This window comes from Monodon monoceros, unplaced genomic scaffold (genome assembly GCF_005190385.1).
Source record: "Monodon monoceros isolate NGI ecotype Baffin Bay Population unplaced genomic scaffold, NGI_Narwhal_1 Super_Scaffold_7, whole genome shotgun sequence".
NCBI lineage: Eukaryota > Metazoa > Chordata > Mammalia > Artiodactyla > Monodontidae > Monodon > Monodon monoceros.
This window is the reverse complement of record NW_021703784.1, coordinates 56,598,060-56,618,096: the sequence shown is the minus strand read 5'-3', so window position 1 is coordinate 56,618,096 and position 20,037 is coordinate 56,598,060. Positions and strand designations below refer to the sequence as shown.

The window sequence follows — 20,037 nt, the reverse complement described above, 5'->3', positions numbered from 1 at the left end:
TGATCTTATTGAATTGGAACATTTGTAATAATGGACTTTGTAATTCTAGGTTGTTTTTTTTTTTGTAGGTATCTATGGCTTGCGGGACCATAGTTCTTAGACATAAACTAAGCAGTTGTGCTGGAAGGTGGTGTGCTCAACACTTTGGAATTTAAAGATCCCATTTTTATTAAATAATTAATTAGCTAAGATTTTGGGTCTCTTGGACCCAAACTGATACCTTTTTTTTTCTTTAATTTGGTTGCGCCAGGTCTTAGTTGTGGCTCATATGCTCCTTAGTTGTGGTATGTGAACTCTTAGTTGTGGCATGCATGTGGGATCTAGTTCCCTGACTAGGGATTGAACCCGGGCCCCCTGCATTGGGAGCATGGAGTCTTAACCACTGCACCACCCGGGAAGTCCCCTAAACTAATACTTGAAAGGGATGTGCAGCTGAATTGGGAATTGTGTGATGTTTTACAGTGTACCTTGTTGGATGGAAATTCTCTTGAGGTTGGCAGGTGGCCTAGTGTCAATCTAACCTGTTCCATAACCAGCTTATCCTAACAAAGGAGTCTTTGGGTCGGTGGCAAGTGCTCTATTAGCTTTTAAATGCTCAACGCATTCCCACCAATTTTGTGGCTGCTTCCAAGATTTCCATTAGCAATAGCCTTTACCTACACAAAACACAATGGACCCAGTCCAGTTTAAGCCTGGATCCAGTCTGGTTTTTAAGTCAGACCCAGTGTGACTCTGGCCAGAAACCACCAATAATCCCTGATGTGGAATCTGGGAATACAACCAAATCGTGGGGTTTTCCACTCAAAATGGGGAACAGTGGAAAGCCAATTAGATTGGTAGCTCGATGGAAAGAGAGCAGAGCTCAGAACTGAGGGGAACTTACCCACAATCTTCAGAAATGGCGAGAAGGAGACCTCAAAAGGGTTCGTGGGTATGCCTGTGTTTCTTTATGTCCCTAAAGCCATCAGAAGCGTCCTTCCTCAGTCCAATTGCTGCCACCACATCTGTTAAAAAACAAAATTCAGCTGAGTAAATTTGAAGATCTAATTGGTTTTATTCAATGATTCATGAATTGGGTAGCATCTTATCTAGCAGATAGAAAGGAACTCTGAGGAGCTGTATAAAATTGAAGGCTTTTACAGGCAGCAGGGAATGGGAAAAGGAAGTTTCTAGCAAAGAACAATGTTTTAGGCAAGGTGACCTTCCTATGGGGGACAGATGGGATCTATTGGGTGGGTTATCTCACTAGTGCTGACCAGGTAATTCAAAGTCAAGTGGTTAAAGGTCACATTCCAGGGAGAGGCTGAAACTGCAATTAGGTTAGGTACTAAGTCTTGGTTTGTTGACATGGGGTTTAGCACAAGTGACTCCATTTTGGGTCTGTTGTTTCTTTTTTAACATGTGAGAAGAAAGAAATCATTTAAAGGTAGAATTCTTAATGAAAGGGAAAGCATAAATTTAAAACTCGAAAAATTCTCAGCCTATCCATATTGAAAGAAATAAGAAAACTCATTTGAGAGAGAATGCAAAGTGTGTGGCAGGATCTGATAAGATTGGTATGGATCTACCACTCCAACAGAAGCTGGGAGCTATTCAAGACAATGGGGAGATTGCTTGGTCATCTAAAAGAAGACAGGACCTATTATCCAAGACAATAGAAGAATGACCCCGAAGGCACTCCCATCACAGTCCCAAACTGAAAGGGCATGTGGGGCAGAACAATTTCAAAGGAGAAGCTTCTGCTGCCTGGCACCCTCTCACATCCCAGGCTCTGCTCCCCCCTCCCCAAATTCTGGTACCTGGCACCTCAGCTACCCCAGGTGTAGTGCAGGCCATGGCGATGGTCCTTCCAGAGGGCACAGGTAGTAAATCTTGTCAGTGTCCTCAGCACCAGATGTGGCTACCTCCACCCAGATTCCAAAGGATGGACTGTTTTGGAGCCTCTGATGTGCAAAACAGAGGGCCGCTTTTGGGTACAGTAGAGAGCTCCTGTTAGAGCAATGCCCAGCAGAGTTGTGGGGATGGGACTACCCTCAAACCCCCAAACTGGTAGAGCCACTGGCATGAGATTCCACCTCTCGAGCCACAGGCACGGGACTCCAACCCATGAGAGCTGGGGTGGGGCCACCCATTAGTCCAAAGTGCAGGTCCCTGCCCCAGCGTGCCTTAAGGTTTTGGACTTGCGTGGGACCTCTTATCCCTTTCTTCTTCTCTATTTCTCCTTTTTGGAATAGGAACATCTATGCTACGCCTGTCCCACCATTGTATTTTGGAAGCACATAACTTGTTTGACTTCATGGATTCATAGCTGGAAACCAATTGCCATAAGCTGAATCTACCCGGAATCTCACCCATGTAAAAAATTAATAGGGACTTCCCTGGTGGTCCAGTGGTTAAGACTTCGCCTTCTTATGCGGGGGGTGTAGGTTCCATCCCTGGTCAGGGAGCTAAGATCCCACATACCTCGTGGCCAAAAAAACCCCACATAAAACAGAAGCAATGTTGTAACAAATTCAATAAAGACTTTAAAAAAATTAATAAACGGAAGCTTCAATTAAATAGTCAGGAGACCAGAAGAGGGAGCTCTCAAACCATGCAATGACAGCAGAGCCCAACAAGCAGACAGACTAGTCTTCCTTCCTGGCAAGGACTCAGCCAATGAAAAGTCATGGGCTTTGTTCATAGTCCTCCCAACTTCCTTTTCCCCTCTATAAAAGCATTCTCCTTTCCTTGCCTTGCAGGGACTTGCCATGGTTGCAGACCCCAAACTGCAATTCTCCACTGATTCTGAATAAACCCCTATTTGCTGGAGAAATAACCTGGAGTCTATTTGTTTTAGGTCAACACCCATATCTAATTTAGATGAGAATTTGGACTTAGACTTTTGAGTTGACACTGGAACAGGTTTAAGACTTTTGGGGTTACTGGGATGGAATGAATGTATTTTTCATGTGAGAAAGACATGAATTTTGAGTGGGCAGGGGCAGAATGCATGGTCTGAATGTTTGTGTCCCCCCAAAATTTACATACTGAATCCTCCAAAAGATGATGGTGTTAGTAGGTAGGCTTTGGGAGGTGCTTAAATCATGAGGGTGAAGCCTTCATGAAAGGGATTAGTGCCTTTATAAAAGGGGCTCCAGAGAGATCCCTCAGCCCTTCCACCCTCTGAGGACACAGCAAGAAGGTACTCGCAACAAACTGGGAAGAGGGCCCTCACCAGGTGACTGTGCTGGTGCCTTGATCTTGGACTTCCAAGTCTTCAGAACTGTGCAATAAATTTTCTGTTCTTTATAAGTTGCCCAGTCTGTGTTATTTTGTTATAGCAGCCCGAATAGACTAATACAGAAAGACATCCTGTGTTTATGGATTGGAAGACTTAATATTAAGATGACAAACTACCCAAAGTGATCAGAACAAAGCAGCAAGACTCACACTTCCGACTTCAAAACTTACCACAAAGCTACAGTAATGAAAACAGTGTAGTAATGGCATGAGGACAGACACGTAGACAGATGGAACAGAACAGATAATCCAGAAGTAAATCCTCACGTATATGGTCAGTTGATTTTCAACAAGAGTGTTAAGACCATTCATTGAGGAAAGGACAGTCTTCAACAAATGTTGCTAGGAAAACAATATCCATATGCAAAAGAAGTTGGACCCCTACCTTATGCCATTTACAAAAGTAACTCAAAATGGATCAAAGACCTAAGCTTAAGAGCTAAAACTATAAAACTGTTAGAATAACATGGCAAAAAATGTTCATGACATCGGATTTGGCAGCAATTTCTCCAATATGACACCAAAAGCATAAGCAAAAAAGGAAAAAGATAATTGGACTTGATTAAAATTTAAAACTTTTGTGCATCAAAGGACACAGAGTGAAAAGAAAACCCACAGAATGGAGGAAATATTTGTAAATCCATGTATCTATCAAATAATTAATAACTAGACTATATGAAGAACTCCTATAACAACAAAAAATAAACAATCCAATTTAAAAATGGTTAAAGGACTGAACAGACATATCTCCAAAGTTTCTCAGTAAAACAGCCTGCAAGGAACTTAACAAAATAGACATCCTCCAAAGAATGCCAAGTAAACAAGATGTTCAACATCATTAGTCATTAGGGAAATGTAAATCAAAACCACAATGAGATAGATACCACTACGTGCCCATTAGGATGGCTATTATTAAAAAAATCAGAACATAAAAAGTATTGATGAGGATGTTGAGAAGTTAGAACCCTCATGCATTGCTGGTGATAATGTAAAATGGTGCAGATGCTGTGGAAAGCAGTTTAGCATTTCTTCAAAAAGTTATCACTTGATCCAGCAATTCTACTCCTAGGTTATACACTAGTAAGTGAAAACAGGGACTCAGATGCTGGTACACTAATGTTCATAATAGCATTATTTAAAATAGCCAAAAGATAGAAACAACACAAGTGTCCATCAACAGATGAATGAATAAACAAAATATTGTATATACATACAATGGAATATTATTCAGCCACAAAAAGGAATCAAATCTGATACATGTTACAACATGGATGAACACTGAAAACATCATGCTGAGTGAAGGAAGTCAGACACAAAAGGACAAATATTGTATGACTCCAGTTATATGTGGTGCCTAGAATAGGCAAATTCATAGAGACGGATAGCAGAATAGAGGTTACCAGGAACTAGAGAAAGGGAGAAAAGGAGGGTTATTGTTTAGTTTGCATTTCTTAGAATTTTATATAAATGAAAACATAAAATATATACTTTACTTTTTTTGTCCAACTTTTTTCACGAAGGATAATTTTCTGATATTCAGGTATGTTGTTGGTATCAACAGTTCATTCCACAGTAAGCATACATTATGGCATACTATTCCACAGTAAGCATGTACCATGATTTGTTTACATAGTCACCTGATGGACATTTGGGTTATTTCAAGTTCTTGGCTAATACAAGTAAAACTGCTATGAACATTTGTGTGCAAGTCTTCGTATAGACACATGCTTTCATTTCTTGTGGGTAAATACTTAGGTGTGGAATGGCTACTATATATAAATGTATATTTAACTTTTAAAGAAACTTCCAAACTGTTTTTCCAAAATCTCATGTAGCTGTGTATGAGAATTCCTAGTTGCTCCTCATCTTTACCTACACTTCGTACGGCCAATCTTTTAAATTTTAGCCTTGCTGATATGTATGTAGTAGTATTTCATTGTGGTTTTAATTTGCATTTCTATAATGACTAACGATATCAAGCAATTTCTATGTCTTTTCTATCAAGTTATGAGAGTTCTTCATATATTCTGAATACTTGTCCTTTAACAAGCATGCAATCTACAAATATTTTGTCTGTGGCTTGTTTTTTGTTCAGTTCTTTCCAGGCTGTCTTATTAAGAAGAAACTCAGTTCCTCATTGGCTGGAGGCTGCCCTCAGCTCCTTGTTGCTGGGCCTCTCTACAGGCAGCTCAAACGTGGCAGATTGCTGCATAAAAGCAAATGAGTCAGATTGTGTGAACAAGACAAAAGCCACAGTCTTTCATAATCTAACCTTCAAAGTGATGTAACTTTTGCTGTGTCCTATTTCTTAGATGAAAGTCACCAGGTGCAGCCTATATTCAAGGGGAAAGGATAATGCAAATGTATGAGTACCAGGAGGCAGATACCATTTCAGAAACTGCATTCAGAAGATACACAGATGCCTGTCACAAATACTATCTTCAAAATTCTGTTTTCAGTACTTTAATTTTCCTGATTTTCATCTCCCTGGAATTTCTGAATGTTGCTATATATACTATTCTCCTCCTAATCTTTATTTTTGTTTCTTTGCTTTCTAATGAAAGAGTTCAATTGAACGTTCTCACTAATTCAATGAATAGAATCCAGTCTACTACTTACCTGTGTTTTTTATTCCAACTATTATATTTTTCACTTAATATATTTGATTATTTTATGATTCTTGTTCCATACTGGTAGTATCTTACCTCTTCAATATTTATCATGCCATCTTTAAATTATTGGTTGTCTTTTCAAGTAGTTCTGCTTCAAATGGTATTCACTTTTTCTTTTGAGGCAGTTTTCAGGTATCCAACTGCTCTGACTTATGAGTCCAAATTCTCCTGGGGTATGGGTTATAACTCTGGGATGGTATACTGGGCAAGGGTCAAAGACCAGAATGTCAAGTTTTAAGATGGGGAAAGGACAAACCTTGAGACAGAGTTCTAGGTACCACAAGACAACATGTATTGTTCCCATTCAGTATCATCTCACCAAACTTTATTTCAGGGCCTTACCTTTAAACCCAGTTTAGGAAGAAGCAGCTCTTGCAGGAGGCAGTCTCCCTAGATCACAGTCCACTAACTGATGCTTTGAAAGGGTAAAGAGTGAGTGAAAGGCCTAAGGCAGGCAGGTTATTCCCCACCTAGTTTCATCAACTCCTCACTTTTCAGGGACTTTTTATATTTTTCCTGCGCTGTGCGGCTTGCAGGATCTCAGTTCCCCAACCAGGGATTGAACTTGGGGCAACGGCAGTAAAAGCACGGAATCCTAATCACTAAGCCACCAGGAAATTCCCTCTCAGGGATTTTATACTGCCCTGACATTACTGCTATGCATACCTGAGCCTGTAGTCTGGGCTGTGGCCTACATTTCTGTAGTACAGGGGAGAGCTGTGGTTTACCCTAAGGCCTGTTTCCACTACTCAACTCCATCTTTGCAGTGAGAAAGTATGGCTGAGGTCTAACATAACTTAATTTAAGAACAGGTAGCAGGCTGGATTTGGTGCGAGGGCAGTTTGCCACCCCTGTCCAAAGGCAAAGGTGGAGTTAGGCGTGAGGATGCATAAGCAGAACCTAAACTGCTTTTCTTAACACATCCTATTATTGCCTCCACCAGTGGCCCTTTCTTTTTTTTTTTTTTTGGCGGTACGCGGGTGTCTCACTGTTGTGACCTCTCCCATTGCGGAGCACAGGCTCCGTACGTGCAGGCTCAGCGGACATGGCTCACGGGCCCAGACACTCCGCAGCATGTGGGATCTTCCCGGACCGGGGCACGAACCCGTGTCCCCTGCATCGGCAGGCGGACTCTCAACCACTGCGTCACCAGGGAAGCCCGGCCCTATCTTTCAAGTTGCAGCCACTTTCCCTCACCCTCAACAGTTGAAAAGAGTCTTGTGACTCCCCAGGGGTTTCTCAGTTTTGTTGTTGTTTTGCTATTTTTCTGGATTCCACATTCCCTTTATAGTCCTAGGGAGGAAGTAGCATATGGTAATTCATCACTTTGGCAGGAACGGGAAACCAAGTCAATAAATGTTTTCTTTTGTGTTTATTTATACATTTTTTGGGCAGCAAAACTGTGTTTATTAAAAAAAGAAGTGCACTATGAACACACTTCACTGCTTTGGTTGAAGAACCCCAGCTAAATAAAAAGACCAATATTAAAAGCAGCATTAACTGGTTACTGCCTTAAATATACATTAAAAAGAATCAAATGCTACAGTGTAGGAACACAATCACCCCCATGTCAGAAATCACAACTTCTTCCAAATAAAGAATATGACCCATCGCCATATTGAATTGATATTTATTTCAGGACATGCCATGTCAAAATAAAACAAAAGAGTCAACCCTTGCCTTTAACAATAATATTGTATTATAAAAGCACTTTACAACTCCATCCCATCTTTTGAGTACAAGTTACTGGGGTATGTGGGCTAATGATTATCTGAAAGTATTTCTCTATTCAGACCCATAATCCAAGTGCTCTCTGAATATTATAAGGTTGGACAATAAGTGGGAAGTGGAGGAGGAAGAGGGGAAGGAATAAGGTTCTCCCAGTTAAGGGGTTTGTTGCAATGAGGGGATGAGGAAGTATGAAGATATTTTTGTTGTCTTTTCATCCTTATACTTTGTTAAGTAATGCTTACAACATAAATTCAGCAGGCTTTTCCTGAGCTGTAACTCAGAAATTTTCTTCTTGCAAACAATGTATTTACAAATGTATTTATTAACTTACACAGCAATCTCACAATAACTAGTAAAGATTAAAATGGTGCACTCCTAGTATATTTGTTTGCAGTGTTTTAAGGGAAATACATATTGCCATTGTTATGAAGCTCTAAATAAAATATCTAAAAATTGAAAGTAGTTTTAAAAAAGGCAAGGAAATAAATATCACCAAAGAAAAAAGATTAATTGTAGCTTAAATATAAAATTAAATCACTAGTGAATTAAGCAAACTATACAGATCTAATAAAAAGCAAAACTGGATTGAGAGAACATAAAAAATGCTGAAAAATAAGGCATAAATCTGCATAATATTAAGTTTTATTTTCATTCTCTCCTTTCCCTCTTCTATGTATGCTTTTTCAGATCTGCCTCTAGGGCTTATAAGAAAACTGTTTCCACTTTCAATCTGACCTCAATTGTCCTGGGCAAAGTATTTGCTATTCTCTTGAGGATTCTTTAGTTGGTAAGCTTTAGATATCATTGTTTCTACTAGTTAGTTTCGATCAAAGTGCCAAACTAAAATTCTTCCACTGGTTCTTCTTAAAGGAATTTGATTACTACAGTGCCTTGCCTGCACAGCATTTCAAAAAAAAGGAAGAAAGAAAGGAAGGAAGAAAGAAGGAAAGAAAGAAAAGGAAGACAGAAAAAGAAAACTCAAGAGAAATCTATTGCCTAAAAAAGTTTAGTTTTGTTTTTTAAACAAACAGAAGAACTCGATTTTGACAAATTTAAAATCCTGGAAGAAATAGCTCTTAGAAGAATTAAATATTTAAAACCTGTTCTGAAGCACTTTTACTTCTCTCCCGGAGTCTAACATGTGAAAGAATCAAATATTTGTTTTGGTCAGAAATATATTTTATGTTCATTTACTTGTAAGTACTCAGTATGTTCATTAGGACTCATTCTGAAGACACACCAGAACCCTTTCCTTATTCCAGCACTGCCTACCATGATAGTTGAGTTTTGACCTCAATTAAGGTCTAACTAATTTATGTCAGTGGTTAAGAATAATTTTGGGTATCTTGAGAGCAAGTGGTATTGCTAAAACTGAAGGATAATTCCAATGGGCTTGGTCTGACTACTGCTTTGCCCCCTCTTGTTTGTTTTGATGGAGGAAGGACTGGAATAGGAAATGGGGTAAAGAACAAGCAAGTAAAGCAGGGAGATCAAGTAGGTAGGCAAGTGCTGCTGTGAACAACTGCTCCTTAACCAAGCCACATACTGTTGAGATTTCCATCGTTTTGAAGTACATTCTCATAACATTAAAAAGGAAACAAAAATGTTAAGAAAATGTATCTAATTTTTAAAGTTACCACTGGAATATGCTGCAATTGTTTGGCTTTTTGTAAAATATAAATAATGAAGACACTGACTTTTTTGTGCTTGTGAAGCTAATAGATCATCTCCAAGAGACAGGCAGCAATGCTGAATTGCAATACGTTATTACTGAAGGGAAAAGGTTCAAGCCAATATTCACACTGCAGTCAATGAAAGAGTAAGGGGGCCAAAGCAGTGAGCTTCTGGAGGAAAGTTGAAGATGCCATGGGGGATTAGCAGGAACAGCCTCCTTCGCTGACTGGTTGCTCCTGAGGCTTTTCCAGTTTTATGTCAATCACTGAAACAAAAGCTAAGGAACTATAAATGGGAAAGTACAATTCCAATTCTGCTGAACATCGACAATTCTGCTAAGATCCCCTTCCATTCCTATTTGGCTTCAGAGACTACTCAGCCACTATTTTCTATATAGCTCGCTCACCATATAAGGTGCTCATATGGAATAAACTTGCTTATATCTCCTATATGCAGCAAGGTTCAGAATAAGGTTAATTCCTACTCATGGAAATCTATCCTAAGGAAATTATTCTACAGGAGTAAAAAATCATATAAAGATGATGTTCCTTTAAAAATTATCTATAATAAAAATCTGAAAATAGCCTATAAGAGAGTTCCACAACAGGGAGAGAATTTAATAAATAATGGGGCTTCAACTCTATAGAACACATTATGCTGCTAAAATAAAGGCTTAGAAAACATAAAACATTCAGAAGTGGGAAGAGCTGAATACAAAGTGCTATGAATTCTATGGCTTAATAAAACTGTCTGCATATGGAAAAACACTAGAAGGTAAATATGAGACAAACAAGGAAAATATCAAAATTCAAAATTCTTTTAAATAACTAATATTACATGTGCTTCATTCTGTCCCATTTCTGAAAGAAGAGGCCACGATAAAGCTCCAAACTTAGTTATCTCCTGCCTATGCCAAGTAGACAGTTCAAATGATAGAAAAAGCAGGGGAAGGAAATATGATATATATTGTGGGGAAAAAGCCCAGAGCCAAGGGATGTCAAAATTAAGAAGCAGGAGGGTGGGATGTTAAGTTTCCTGCTCATTAAAAATCAAGCAAGCAAACAAACACAAACCTTCTCACTGATTAATCGTAGTGAGCAGCAGCCTGCAAAGAATGCAACTGGATAACCAGATCTCATTCGTTACAGAAAAACTTTTTACTCCTAAACCATCAATTCTTGGCTGTAAAAGGCAATGGCATAATATTCCTAAGCCAACCAAGTGGGGCTCTAAAGACTTGTAGTAACAATAAAATTTCCTGATGAAACAAAAAGGATACTGTCTTCTCTGCTTCTGTCCTGTGTGCTTTCCATTCCAGGTAGAGCTGCTGCAACACGTCGGAAGAGCTGTGGAAAAAGAGACGTGATAATTGGGAGGGAAAATTTAGCAAAAGGTATCAAGTAAAGGGATGACCACTGGATGGCTGAGTTAAAGGATATGGCTTCTGGGTTATTCCTTAGACCTTAGCACAATGAAAGCACATTAAAATGTCTATTTATTCTAAAAATGAATATCATGTGAAAACCAGCATGTCAAATACAAAGAGGATCCTTGCTTTCCAACGGGTGAGATTAGACATGAACAAATAGCTAAGAACTAAGGAGCAAAAATATCATTTGAGTCATAAAAACAAACTACTACAGGAACTCAGAGTAAGGACAGAATGTTCATTTAGTTAAACTGTATAGTGGCATCCCTATCTTTTATAACGAGTTAGGTTCTAAAGTTAGTGTACATATGGAGAAAGTCAATCTAGTCAAAATTGCCCTCGATAAATCCTTAGGAAATCACTATGTTAGAAACCACCATACCACACTCAATCCTGGTGAGATGTTCACTTTGAGAGGCATGTGGGAACAGAAACTGACTGAAGGAACAACAGATTCATACTCTCTACTTCATGTCCAATCCTAGCTATCCACTTACTGGGAAGAATGGCAGGTAAAACTGCAGATTATTTCAATCATTTCTTTTTGTTAGGCATGCAGTGTAAAATTCCTATAAATTAAAATGCGTATATGATGTTAACTACCTTATGCTAAGTACCTGCTTACTTGAGGCACTGTCTTAAGTTCTCTAGGGACACAAAAATGAACAAGATGTGCTTTTTAGATTCAAGGAGCTCACAGTTTGGCAAAGGAGATAGACTCAAACCATTCCTTGTGTTACAATGCAATGAGTGCTATGAACTAAGGAAGTAGAAAATGATATGGCAATACAGATGTAAGAAGGCCCTACTCAAGAGGCCAAGAAAAATCCTCAGGCAATGACATTTGAGTTGGGATTTAAAGGCAGTTTTAAAGATTTTAAATGGTTGAAAAACATACCATACAAAGCACTCAGAGTTTAAGCACTCCATAAATGTTGCTTAATTAAAATGAGAAGAAACAGAAAGAAGGCCAAAGATGAAAGAATGGAACTATAAGTAATCTGTCTAGGGAAAGAAGTATAGAAAAGGAGCAAATCTTTATCTGTAGGCAATAAGTATGATGTGGTAGGATTAAGGAAGACCTGAATAAAAGTATAATTGTCTTGGTTCTGTAACGTTTAGTAGCATTTAGAGATGTGCCAAAGTTAGGCATTAGCCTCAATATTCAACCAAAATCAGCTATAGACTTAAAATTGCAGAATGCTTACTTGAACATCAGAAACTGTGCACAATCAAAGATCATGTGGTTGTGTAAATTACCATCAATCAAATCAATGTAACATTAATTGTATAAAGGTGGGTCCATTTGGATTAATATATGAATACTCAGTTTCAAATACAGATCAGCACTCTAGGGCTTCCCTGGTGGCGCAGTGGTTGAGAGTCCGCCTGCCGATGCAGGGGGCATGGCTTCGTGCCCCAGTCCGGGAAGATCCCACATGCCGCGGAGCGGCTGGGCCTGTGAGCCATGGCCGCTGAGCCTGCGCATCCGGAGCCTGTGCTCCGCACCGGGAGAGGCCACAACAGAGAGAGGCCCACGTACCGCAAAAAAAAGAAAAAGAATAAATGGTGCAATAATTAATGTCTGTGAAAGCTGTTAATTTTATGAACAAAAATAACTTAAAATTTACAAAGGCAAAATGAACACAGAAATAGGTTAATATAGTGCATTAGATAACTTTAGGAAGAATATTATGCCCTTTCAAAACTAGCAAGTGTTTATAATTAATTAATGCATGCAAAGTTGGACAATAATTCTAATCTTTTTGAAGTTTTTATATAATAGTATTAGATAATGAATTAAAAGCAGAATGTCAACTTTGTCAGCTCAAAATTTTATGCATCAGGAAAAGTCTAACACCCATTAAAAATCACTTTTCATCCAGAGATAAAGAATATAGAGTATGAAGGAAAAACACATTTTATAGACAATAAGAAAGCCTGAAAAAAATGTGTTCCCCCTCCAACATCAACTGAAAACAACCATCTATTTAGTACTGCAAGCCAGCAATAAGTATAGTGACTACTGGAATAATCTAGCAGCTGACAATGTGGCACTAAACCAAATCTTGTATCCCAGAAATTCGTTCTATAATGGTGATATTCAGTTTTGGCCGCAATGATTTTCAAGAATGGTTAGGTAGTCCAGACCGACTGGAGCACACAGTATTTAAAAGGATTAGAATGAAGCTATATATATATATATATATATATATATATATATATATAGAAAGCCAGACTAAGAAAGACCTGCAAAGAACATGGACTTCATCTGGCAAAGGAAGGCACTAAAAAAAGCAGTGTGCATAAAGACTTCTTTCAATAATTCCAGTGTATTACTATGACTACAAAGACATACAAATCATATATTGAAAGCAAAAGATATTAAGATGAGATGGCTAAAACCTAAAAGGTGAAGTGTTTACATTCTGGGTAGGCCACTTATGTGACAGGTCATCTTTCTGTTTTTCAATTTTCTCATCTGTAAAATGGGCTTAAGATAATAGTACACTTAACTGACTAGATTACTGTGAAAATTAAGGGAAATCATTATGTAAAATGCTTAGGGCTGATCTTCTACATAGAAACTCTTTCATATACAGTAGCTCTCTTCCTATCAGAATTGAGTATCAGTCACAATAACCCATGGTCCTGTGGGCTAAGGGAACAGAATGTTTTGAAATTCTGCAAGAATTGTAGGACTACAGCAAAGCACCAATAGGCATAAAATCCTGCTTTAAGAAACTATGTAAAACTGACAGGAAAAATGTGGGGGGGGTTGGGAGAGATCATCTGAACATATTAAAGCAGAACTGAAATGTTCTTACTTAGGAAAATCCAGAAATCCTCCCCAAGATCTCATAGCTTGCTCGGACATGAAATATTTATTAAACTGCCTACTTGTTCAAGATACATAATCTTTCTGGCTTCTAAGAATATTTTATTATGGGCTAGCTTAGAAATTGAAACTTTTTTTTCATGGGGGAGGCATAGGGAAGGTCTGTTTACCTTCTGTGAAAATGGAATGAGGTTTACAAGTTTTGAGGCTTTTTAAAAAATTAAAGTAAGTTCTAGTTAGTGAAAAGTACATAACTAATGAGGTCTTTCAGGGAGGGTATTGTTAGAGTTACACCCATCTATCTATTCTCATAATATAACACAGGAATATCCTCCCCTGTTCCCAGCTCAATCTGTCTAGCTGATAGATCCTTCAGGATCCATTCCCTGATAACTCTGAGAAAAACCTCCCTACCCCATTCCCAGATTTCTTCAATCCCATCATCTTCCAATCTAATTAAACACTTCTATATATTCCAAGAGCACCCTGCATTTCTTTTTTTTAATATATTTATTTGTTTGTTTATTTATTTATTTATGGCTGCATTGGGTCTTCGTTGCTGTGCGCGGGCTTTCTCTAGTTGCAGTGAGCAGGGGCTACTCTTCGTTGCTGTGCACGGGCTTCTCATCGCGGTGGCTTCTCTTGTAGCGGAGCACGGGCTCCAGGTGCGGGGGCTTCAGTAGTTGTGGCACGTGGGCTCAGTAGTTGTGGCTCACAGGCTCTAAAGCGCAGGCTCAGTAGTTGTGGCACACGGGCTTTGTTGCTCTGTGGCATGTGGGATCTTCCTTGATCAGGGCTTGAACCAATGTCCCCTGCACTGGCAGGCAGATTCTTAACCACTGCGCCACCAGGGAAGTCCCCTGCATTTCTTCTTTCAGAGCTTTTATTACACTGATTATAATGGCCTATTTACCTCCCAGTCTTTCCCTCTAGACTTTAACCACTGGAGGACAAGGCTCATATTTCATCTTTGTTATCCTAGTACCTGACATGCAATAGATATTCTTGAAAATGTTAGTTGTAAGAATGGCTAATGCATGTGAAAACACATCAGAAAGCACACAGTGCAGTACAAATAGTTGATTAGTACCTTTATCCACTGGCTTCTTTGAGTTCACTTCCATCTGAATTCTCAGATAATTCTTAATATTTTTTGGCCACGCTGCACAGTATATGGGACCTTAGTTCTCCAACAAGGGATCAAACCTTGCCCCCTACACTGGAAGCATGGAGTCTTAACCACTGGACTGCTAGGGAAGTCCCTCAGATAATTCTTTAGGCATGACTATCCATAATACCATTTAGCAGATGATCACAGATTTGAGAACGCCTTTTTTTTTTTTTTTTGCGGTACGCGGGCCTCTTGCTGCTGTGGCCTCTCCCGCTGCGGAGCACAGGCTCCGGACGCGCAGGCCCAGCGGCCATGGCTCACGAGCCCTGCCGCTCCGCGGCACGTGGGATCCTCCCGGACCGGGGCACAAACCCGTGTCCCCTGCATCGGCAGGCGGACTCTCAACCACTGCGCCACCAGGGAAGCCCAAGCCTGTTTTTTTAAATCAAGTAAAAGAAAAATTAGTAACACTTATGCCCATTGACTTCTCCTGACCCCAGAAAACAGGAAACAAAAGAAATCAATGTACTCAGTTTCTTGTAGAAAAAGGAATTATAAAAGGAATTTTAAATTTACATGCAGAGTGACAGTGAAGGAAAACGCTGATAAACTTCAACTAGATGGAAAAACAAATGCCACTGAATCTCTCCAATCAAATATGAAAAAGGATTTTTTAAAAACAAAGATTCAATTAACACAAGCAAATATAATGGGAGGAAATGACAATTAAGAGGGACCAGAACAGGGACTTCCCTGTTGGCGCAGTGGTTAAGAATCCGCCTGCCAGTTCAGGCAGGTTCGATACCTGGTGGGGAAGATCCCACATGCCGAAGAGCAACTAAGCCCGTGCACCGCAACTACTGAGCCTGCGCTCTAGAGCCCGTGAGCCAAAAAAAACTACTGAGCGCGCGTGCCACAACTACTGAAGCCCGCGCACTTAGAGCCCGTGCTCTGCAACAAGAGAAGCCACTACAGTGAGAAGCCCACGCACCACAAGAAGAGTAGCCCTGCTCACCACAACTAGAGAAAGCCTGCGCGCAGCAACGAAGACCCAATGCAGCCAAAAAATAAAATAAATACATAAATTAATTTAAAAAAAAAAGAGGGACCAGAACATTAACTGGTAGATCTGAGAAATATACACTTTTTTTTTTTTTTGCCACACTGCGCGGCTTGTGGGATCTTAGTTCCCCGACCAGGAATCTAACCTGTGCCTCCTGCAGTGGAAGTGCAGAGTCCTAACCACTGGACCGCCAGGGAATTCCCCAGAGAACTATACACTCAAAGAAAGCAACAAGCCTCCATTATCTACAAAATTAAATATATTCGACACGGATGAGTAAATAGGTTAACATGACCCCATAGGTCCCCCCACTCTTTTATTTTTACCTTTGAGAATTAGAACTAAATACTTCAGGAAAGCTTTCTTGAAAGGTTATGTGTGAAGTCCTTCCTTCAAGACCAGTAGTTCTCAACACCTATAGTGCATTGGAATTACCCAGGAAACTTAAAAACAAGCAAAACACCAGATGCTTGGGTCCCACCCCCAAAGACAGATTCAACTAGTTCGGGTGGGGCTAGGTCCTTAGTACATTTCATTTAAAATTCTCCAGATGAGGGACTTCCCTGGTGGTCCAGTGGTTAAGATTCCACGCTTCCACTGCAGGGCGCACAGGTTTGATCCCTGGTCGGGGAACTAAGATCCTTCAAGACCCGCGGTGTGGCCAAAAACAGCAAAAACCCCCAAAATCTCCAGCTGATTCTAATGTGCTGTGAGGGTGCTGTAAGGCCAATGTTGTAACAATAATCTGTAAGGAGTGTGAAGTAATCAATCAAATCAAGTAGGCAAGAAAAAAGGTAATACTGAGTGCTTAACTTTACATATTTTCTCATCATAATCCTTGCAGTAACTTGTGAGGAAGGTATTAATATCTCCATTTCATAGAAATCTAAGGCTAAAGAGAGGATTTGCCATCTACCAAATGAATAGCAGAGCCGAGATTCTAAAGTTCATATTTTTCCTACTACCTTATGTTGCCTAGTATAAATGGAAGTTCTTTCTATGTGGAAAGCACTGTGGAAAGGGCTGTGTGAAGAAACAGCTAACAATCTTGGGAAGAGGAATTTGCTTTGTGAAACACTATTATTATATACAAAAATCACAGACATAAAAATTTAATCAATGTATTTGAAAAATTTGGTGCTCCCTCAAAATATTTCAATTAAATTATTGGGTTGGCCAAAGGTTCGTTCGTTTTCTTCCGTAAGATGGCTCTGGTAGTGCTCAGTTGTCTTTAACTTCATTCGAAATAATTTTGTTAGATTTTATATGACAGCTGTCATATCAGCGTGCATTTAAAAAAAGACATCAAAATTGGTGAATTTTTGTGTAGCCATTTTAATATTGAAGATGGAAGGAAAAGAGCAATATTTTTGGCATATTATGCTTTATTACTTCAAGAAAGGTAAAAACGCAACTGAAACGCAAAAAAAGATTTGTGCAGTGTATGGAGAAGGTGCTGTGACTGATCAAACATGTCAAAAGTGGTTTGCGAAGCTTCGTGATGGAGATTTCTCCCTGGAAGATGCTCCATGGTCGGGTAGACCAGCTGAAGTTGATAGCGATCAAATCGAGACATTAATTGAGAACAATCAATGTTACACCATGCAGGAGAGAGATGACACACTGAAAATATCCAATTAAAGCACTGAATATCATCTGCACCAGCTTGGTTATGTTCATCGCTTATGTGTTTGGGTTACACATAAGTTAAGCAAAAAAAACCTTCTTGACCGTATTTCTGCATGCAATTCTCTATTGAAATGTAATGAAAACATTCCATTTTTAAAACAAATTGTGACGGGGCAATGAAAAGTGGATACTGTACAATAATGTGGAAGGGAAGAGATCGTGGGGCAAATGAAATAAACCACCACCAACCACACCAAAGGCTGGTCTTCATCCAAAGAAGGTGACGTTGTGTACATGGTGGGATTGGGGGTCCTCTATTATGAGCTCCTTCTGGAAAACCAAACGATTAATTCCAACGAGTACTGCTCCCAATTAGACCAACTGAAAGCAGCACTCGACGAAAAGTGTCCAGAATTAGTCAACAGAAAATGCACAATCTTCCATCAGGATAATGCAAGACCACATGTTTCTTTAATGACCAGGCAAAAACTCTTACAGCTTGGCTGGGAAGTTCTGATTCATCTGCCCTATTTACCAGACATTGCACCTTCAGATTTCCATTTATTTTGGTCTTTCCAAAATTCTCTTAATGGAAAAAAAATCCTTGGAAGACTGTAAAAGGCACCGGGAACAGTTCTTTGCTCAAAAAGATAAAAAGTTTTAGGAAAACAGAATTATGAAGTTGCCTGAAAAATGGCAGAAGGTAGTGGAACAAAACGGTGAATACTTTGTTCAATAAAGTTCTTGGTGAAAATGAAAAATGTCTTTTACTTTTATTTAACAACCAAAGGCACTTTTGGCCAACCCAATAAAAGAATCAATTTCACTAACTTATACTAAACTTAGGACATCCCAAAATGGGCCAAGAAAATGCTTTACAAAAGCCAAGTTCTATCCTTACATAAATATATGTAAGACAGGAAGGAAAAAACTCTAGGGGTTTAAGTTGTTTTAAATAATTATTAAAGGAAAATCCATATTTTAAATGCCAATGATATGCTAAAAGAGGCTTCTGCTATATTAGAAATGACAGAGGACTAACTATGGGGCCAGTACAGTTGGTAATGTTTTTTTTAAAATCCTCTCACTTGGATTAACTGAATATCCACTTCCTATAGGCATTCTGGGGCATCCTTCTCAGGATGCTTACCAGAATATTTTCTTTTCCTGGAAAAATGGTATCAATTCCACTCTAACCTCCAGGTGTATGGTATTTTACTTGTAATTTCTAGGGAGAAATAGGCATATTTAAGTTGCAGTGACAGCTTACAGGAATTAGCTCTGGGGATGATGACAAGCTGAATATTGGCTCTCCATAGAAACTTTCAAGTTGAATATTTTGGGCTATGATTTTAGGTATTTAATTTAAAGGGGTAAAATGAAGATTTCAAAGTAAAATCATTGTTGCTACCGGTTCTTACCTTTATTATAAGATTAACTAAGTACTTTGTAAGCAAGAGGATATTCCATTCTTCAAAGAGTAAGCTAAGTTAATCAGTTCCATCAACATACAGAAAATTTTCCATTATGAAAGTTGTCTTTGTACTGTAAGGGCAGGGAGTGTTTTATACACCACAATTCTCATATGATGAGTGCTCAGTATTTGTTAACTTTGATTTTTTGCTAGATCTCTATTTTAATTTTGGTAGCCTAGCATTTCTTAAATGAAAGGTTATTTTATTACTGTTTTTTTCTTTTTTTTTTGCAATCAGCTCCTAATGGATCTTTTTGCTTTCCACCCTTACCCTTTTACAGCCTATTTTTCACAGAGCAGCCAGTGATTTCTTTTAAATCCTAAATCAGAACATGTCAAATCTCTGATTAAAACCTTCCAACAGCTTCCTATCTTACTCAGAATAAAAGCCTAGAGCCTAAATCCTTGCTACAGCCTACATGGACTTAGACCTCTGTCCCCTAGAACTATCCCTCTGTAAGCTTATTTCCTAACACTTGCCCCCCTCCCTCACTCCACTCTAACTGAACCAGCCTTACTATTCCTTAAACATGCCAAGTACCTTTGAACTTGTTGTTGCACTTGATGCTTGGAAAGTTCTTCCCTAGATACATAAACAACTTACTTCCTCAATTCCTTTAGATCTCTGTTCAAATATCACCTTAGTCTTTTCCTGATTACCTTTTACAAAACATCAATATCTTAACCCTTTCACCAGTACTCTTTATCTCCCTGACCTTACTTTTACTTTTCTCCACAGCACTTATAACCCCATGAAGTATTATATTTTCATTTATGGCCTAACTTTCCATACTAGAATGTAAACTTCATAATGGTATGGACTTAGGATATTTTGCTCACCATTGTATATCCACTGCCTATAACATAACAGAACTAGGCATGTAGGAGGTGATCAGCAAATATCTGATGAGTGAATTGACTTAATAAGAGCATGGTCAGGGACTTCCCTGGTGGTCCAGTGGGAAAGAATCTGTCTTACAATGCAAGGGAAGTGGGCTCGATCCCAGGTCAGGAAACTAAGATCCCATATACCGCGGGGCAACTAAAGCCTGTGTGCCACAAATACTGAGCACACGTGCCTCAACTAGAGCCTGTGTGCCTTAAACTACAGAGCCCACGCACCCTGGAGCCTG

At 39.1% G+C, this 20,037-nt stretch overlaps 1 protein-coding gene across 2 annotated transcripts in view; it reads right to left on the bottom strand.

Moving 5' to 3' along the window:
* Positions 1-6,425: 6,425 nt before the first annotated feature.
* The window catches only part of RAB6A (RAB6A, member RAS oncogene family), a 76,791-nt gene continuing 63,179 nt past the window's right edge, over positions 6,426-20,037 (bottom strand). Inside the window, exons 7-8 of one of the 2 annotated variants that reach the window (XM_029207445.1) lie at positions 10,639-10,705; positions 6,426-9,624 (exon numbers count right to left, since the gene is read on the bottom strand). In XM_029207445.1, coding sequence (XP_029063278.1) covers positions 9,560-9,624; positions 10,639-10,705 — 132 coding nt within the window. In that variant the 3' untranslated portion in view covers positions 6,426-9,559. The remainder of the gene's footprint in view (positions 9,625-10,638; positions 10,706-20,037) is intronic. The other variant, XM_029207446.1, reaches the window with a different exon arrangement.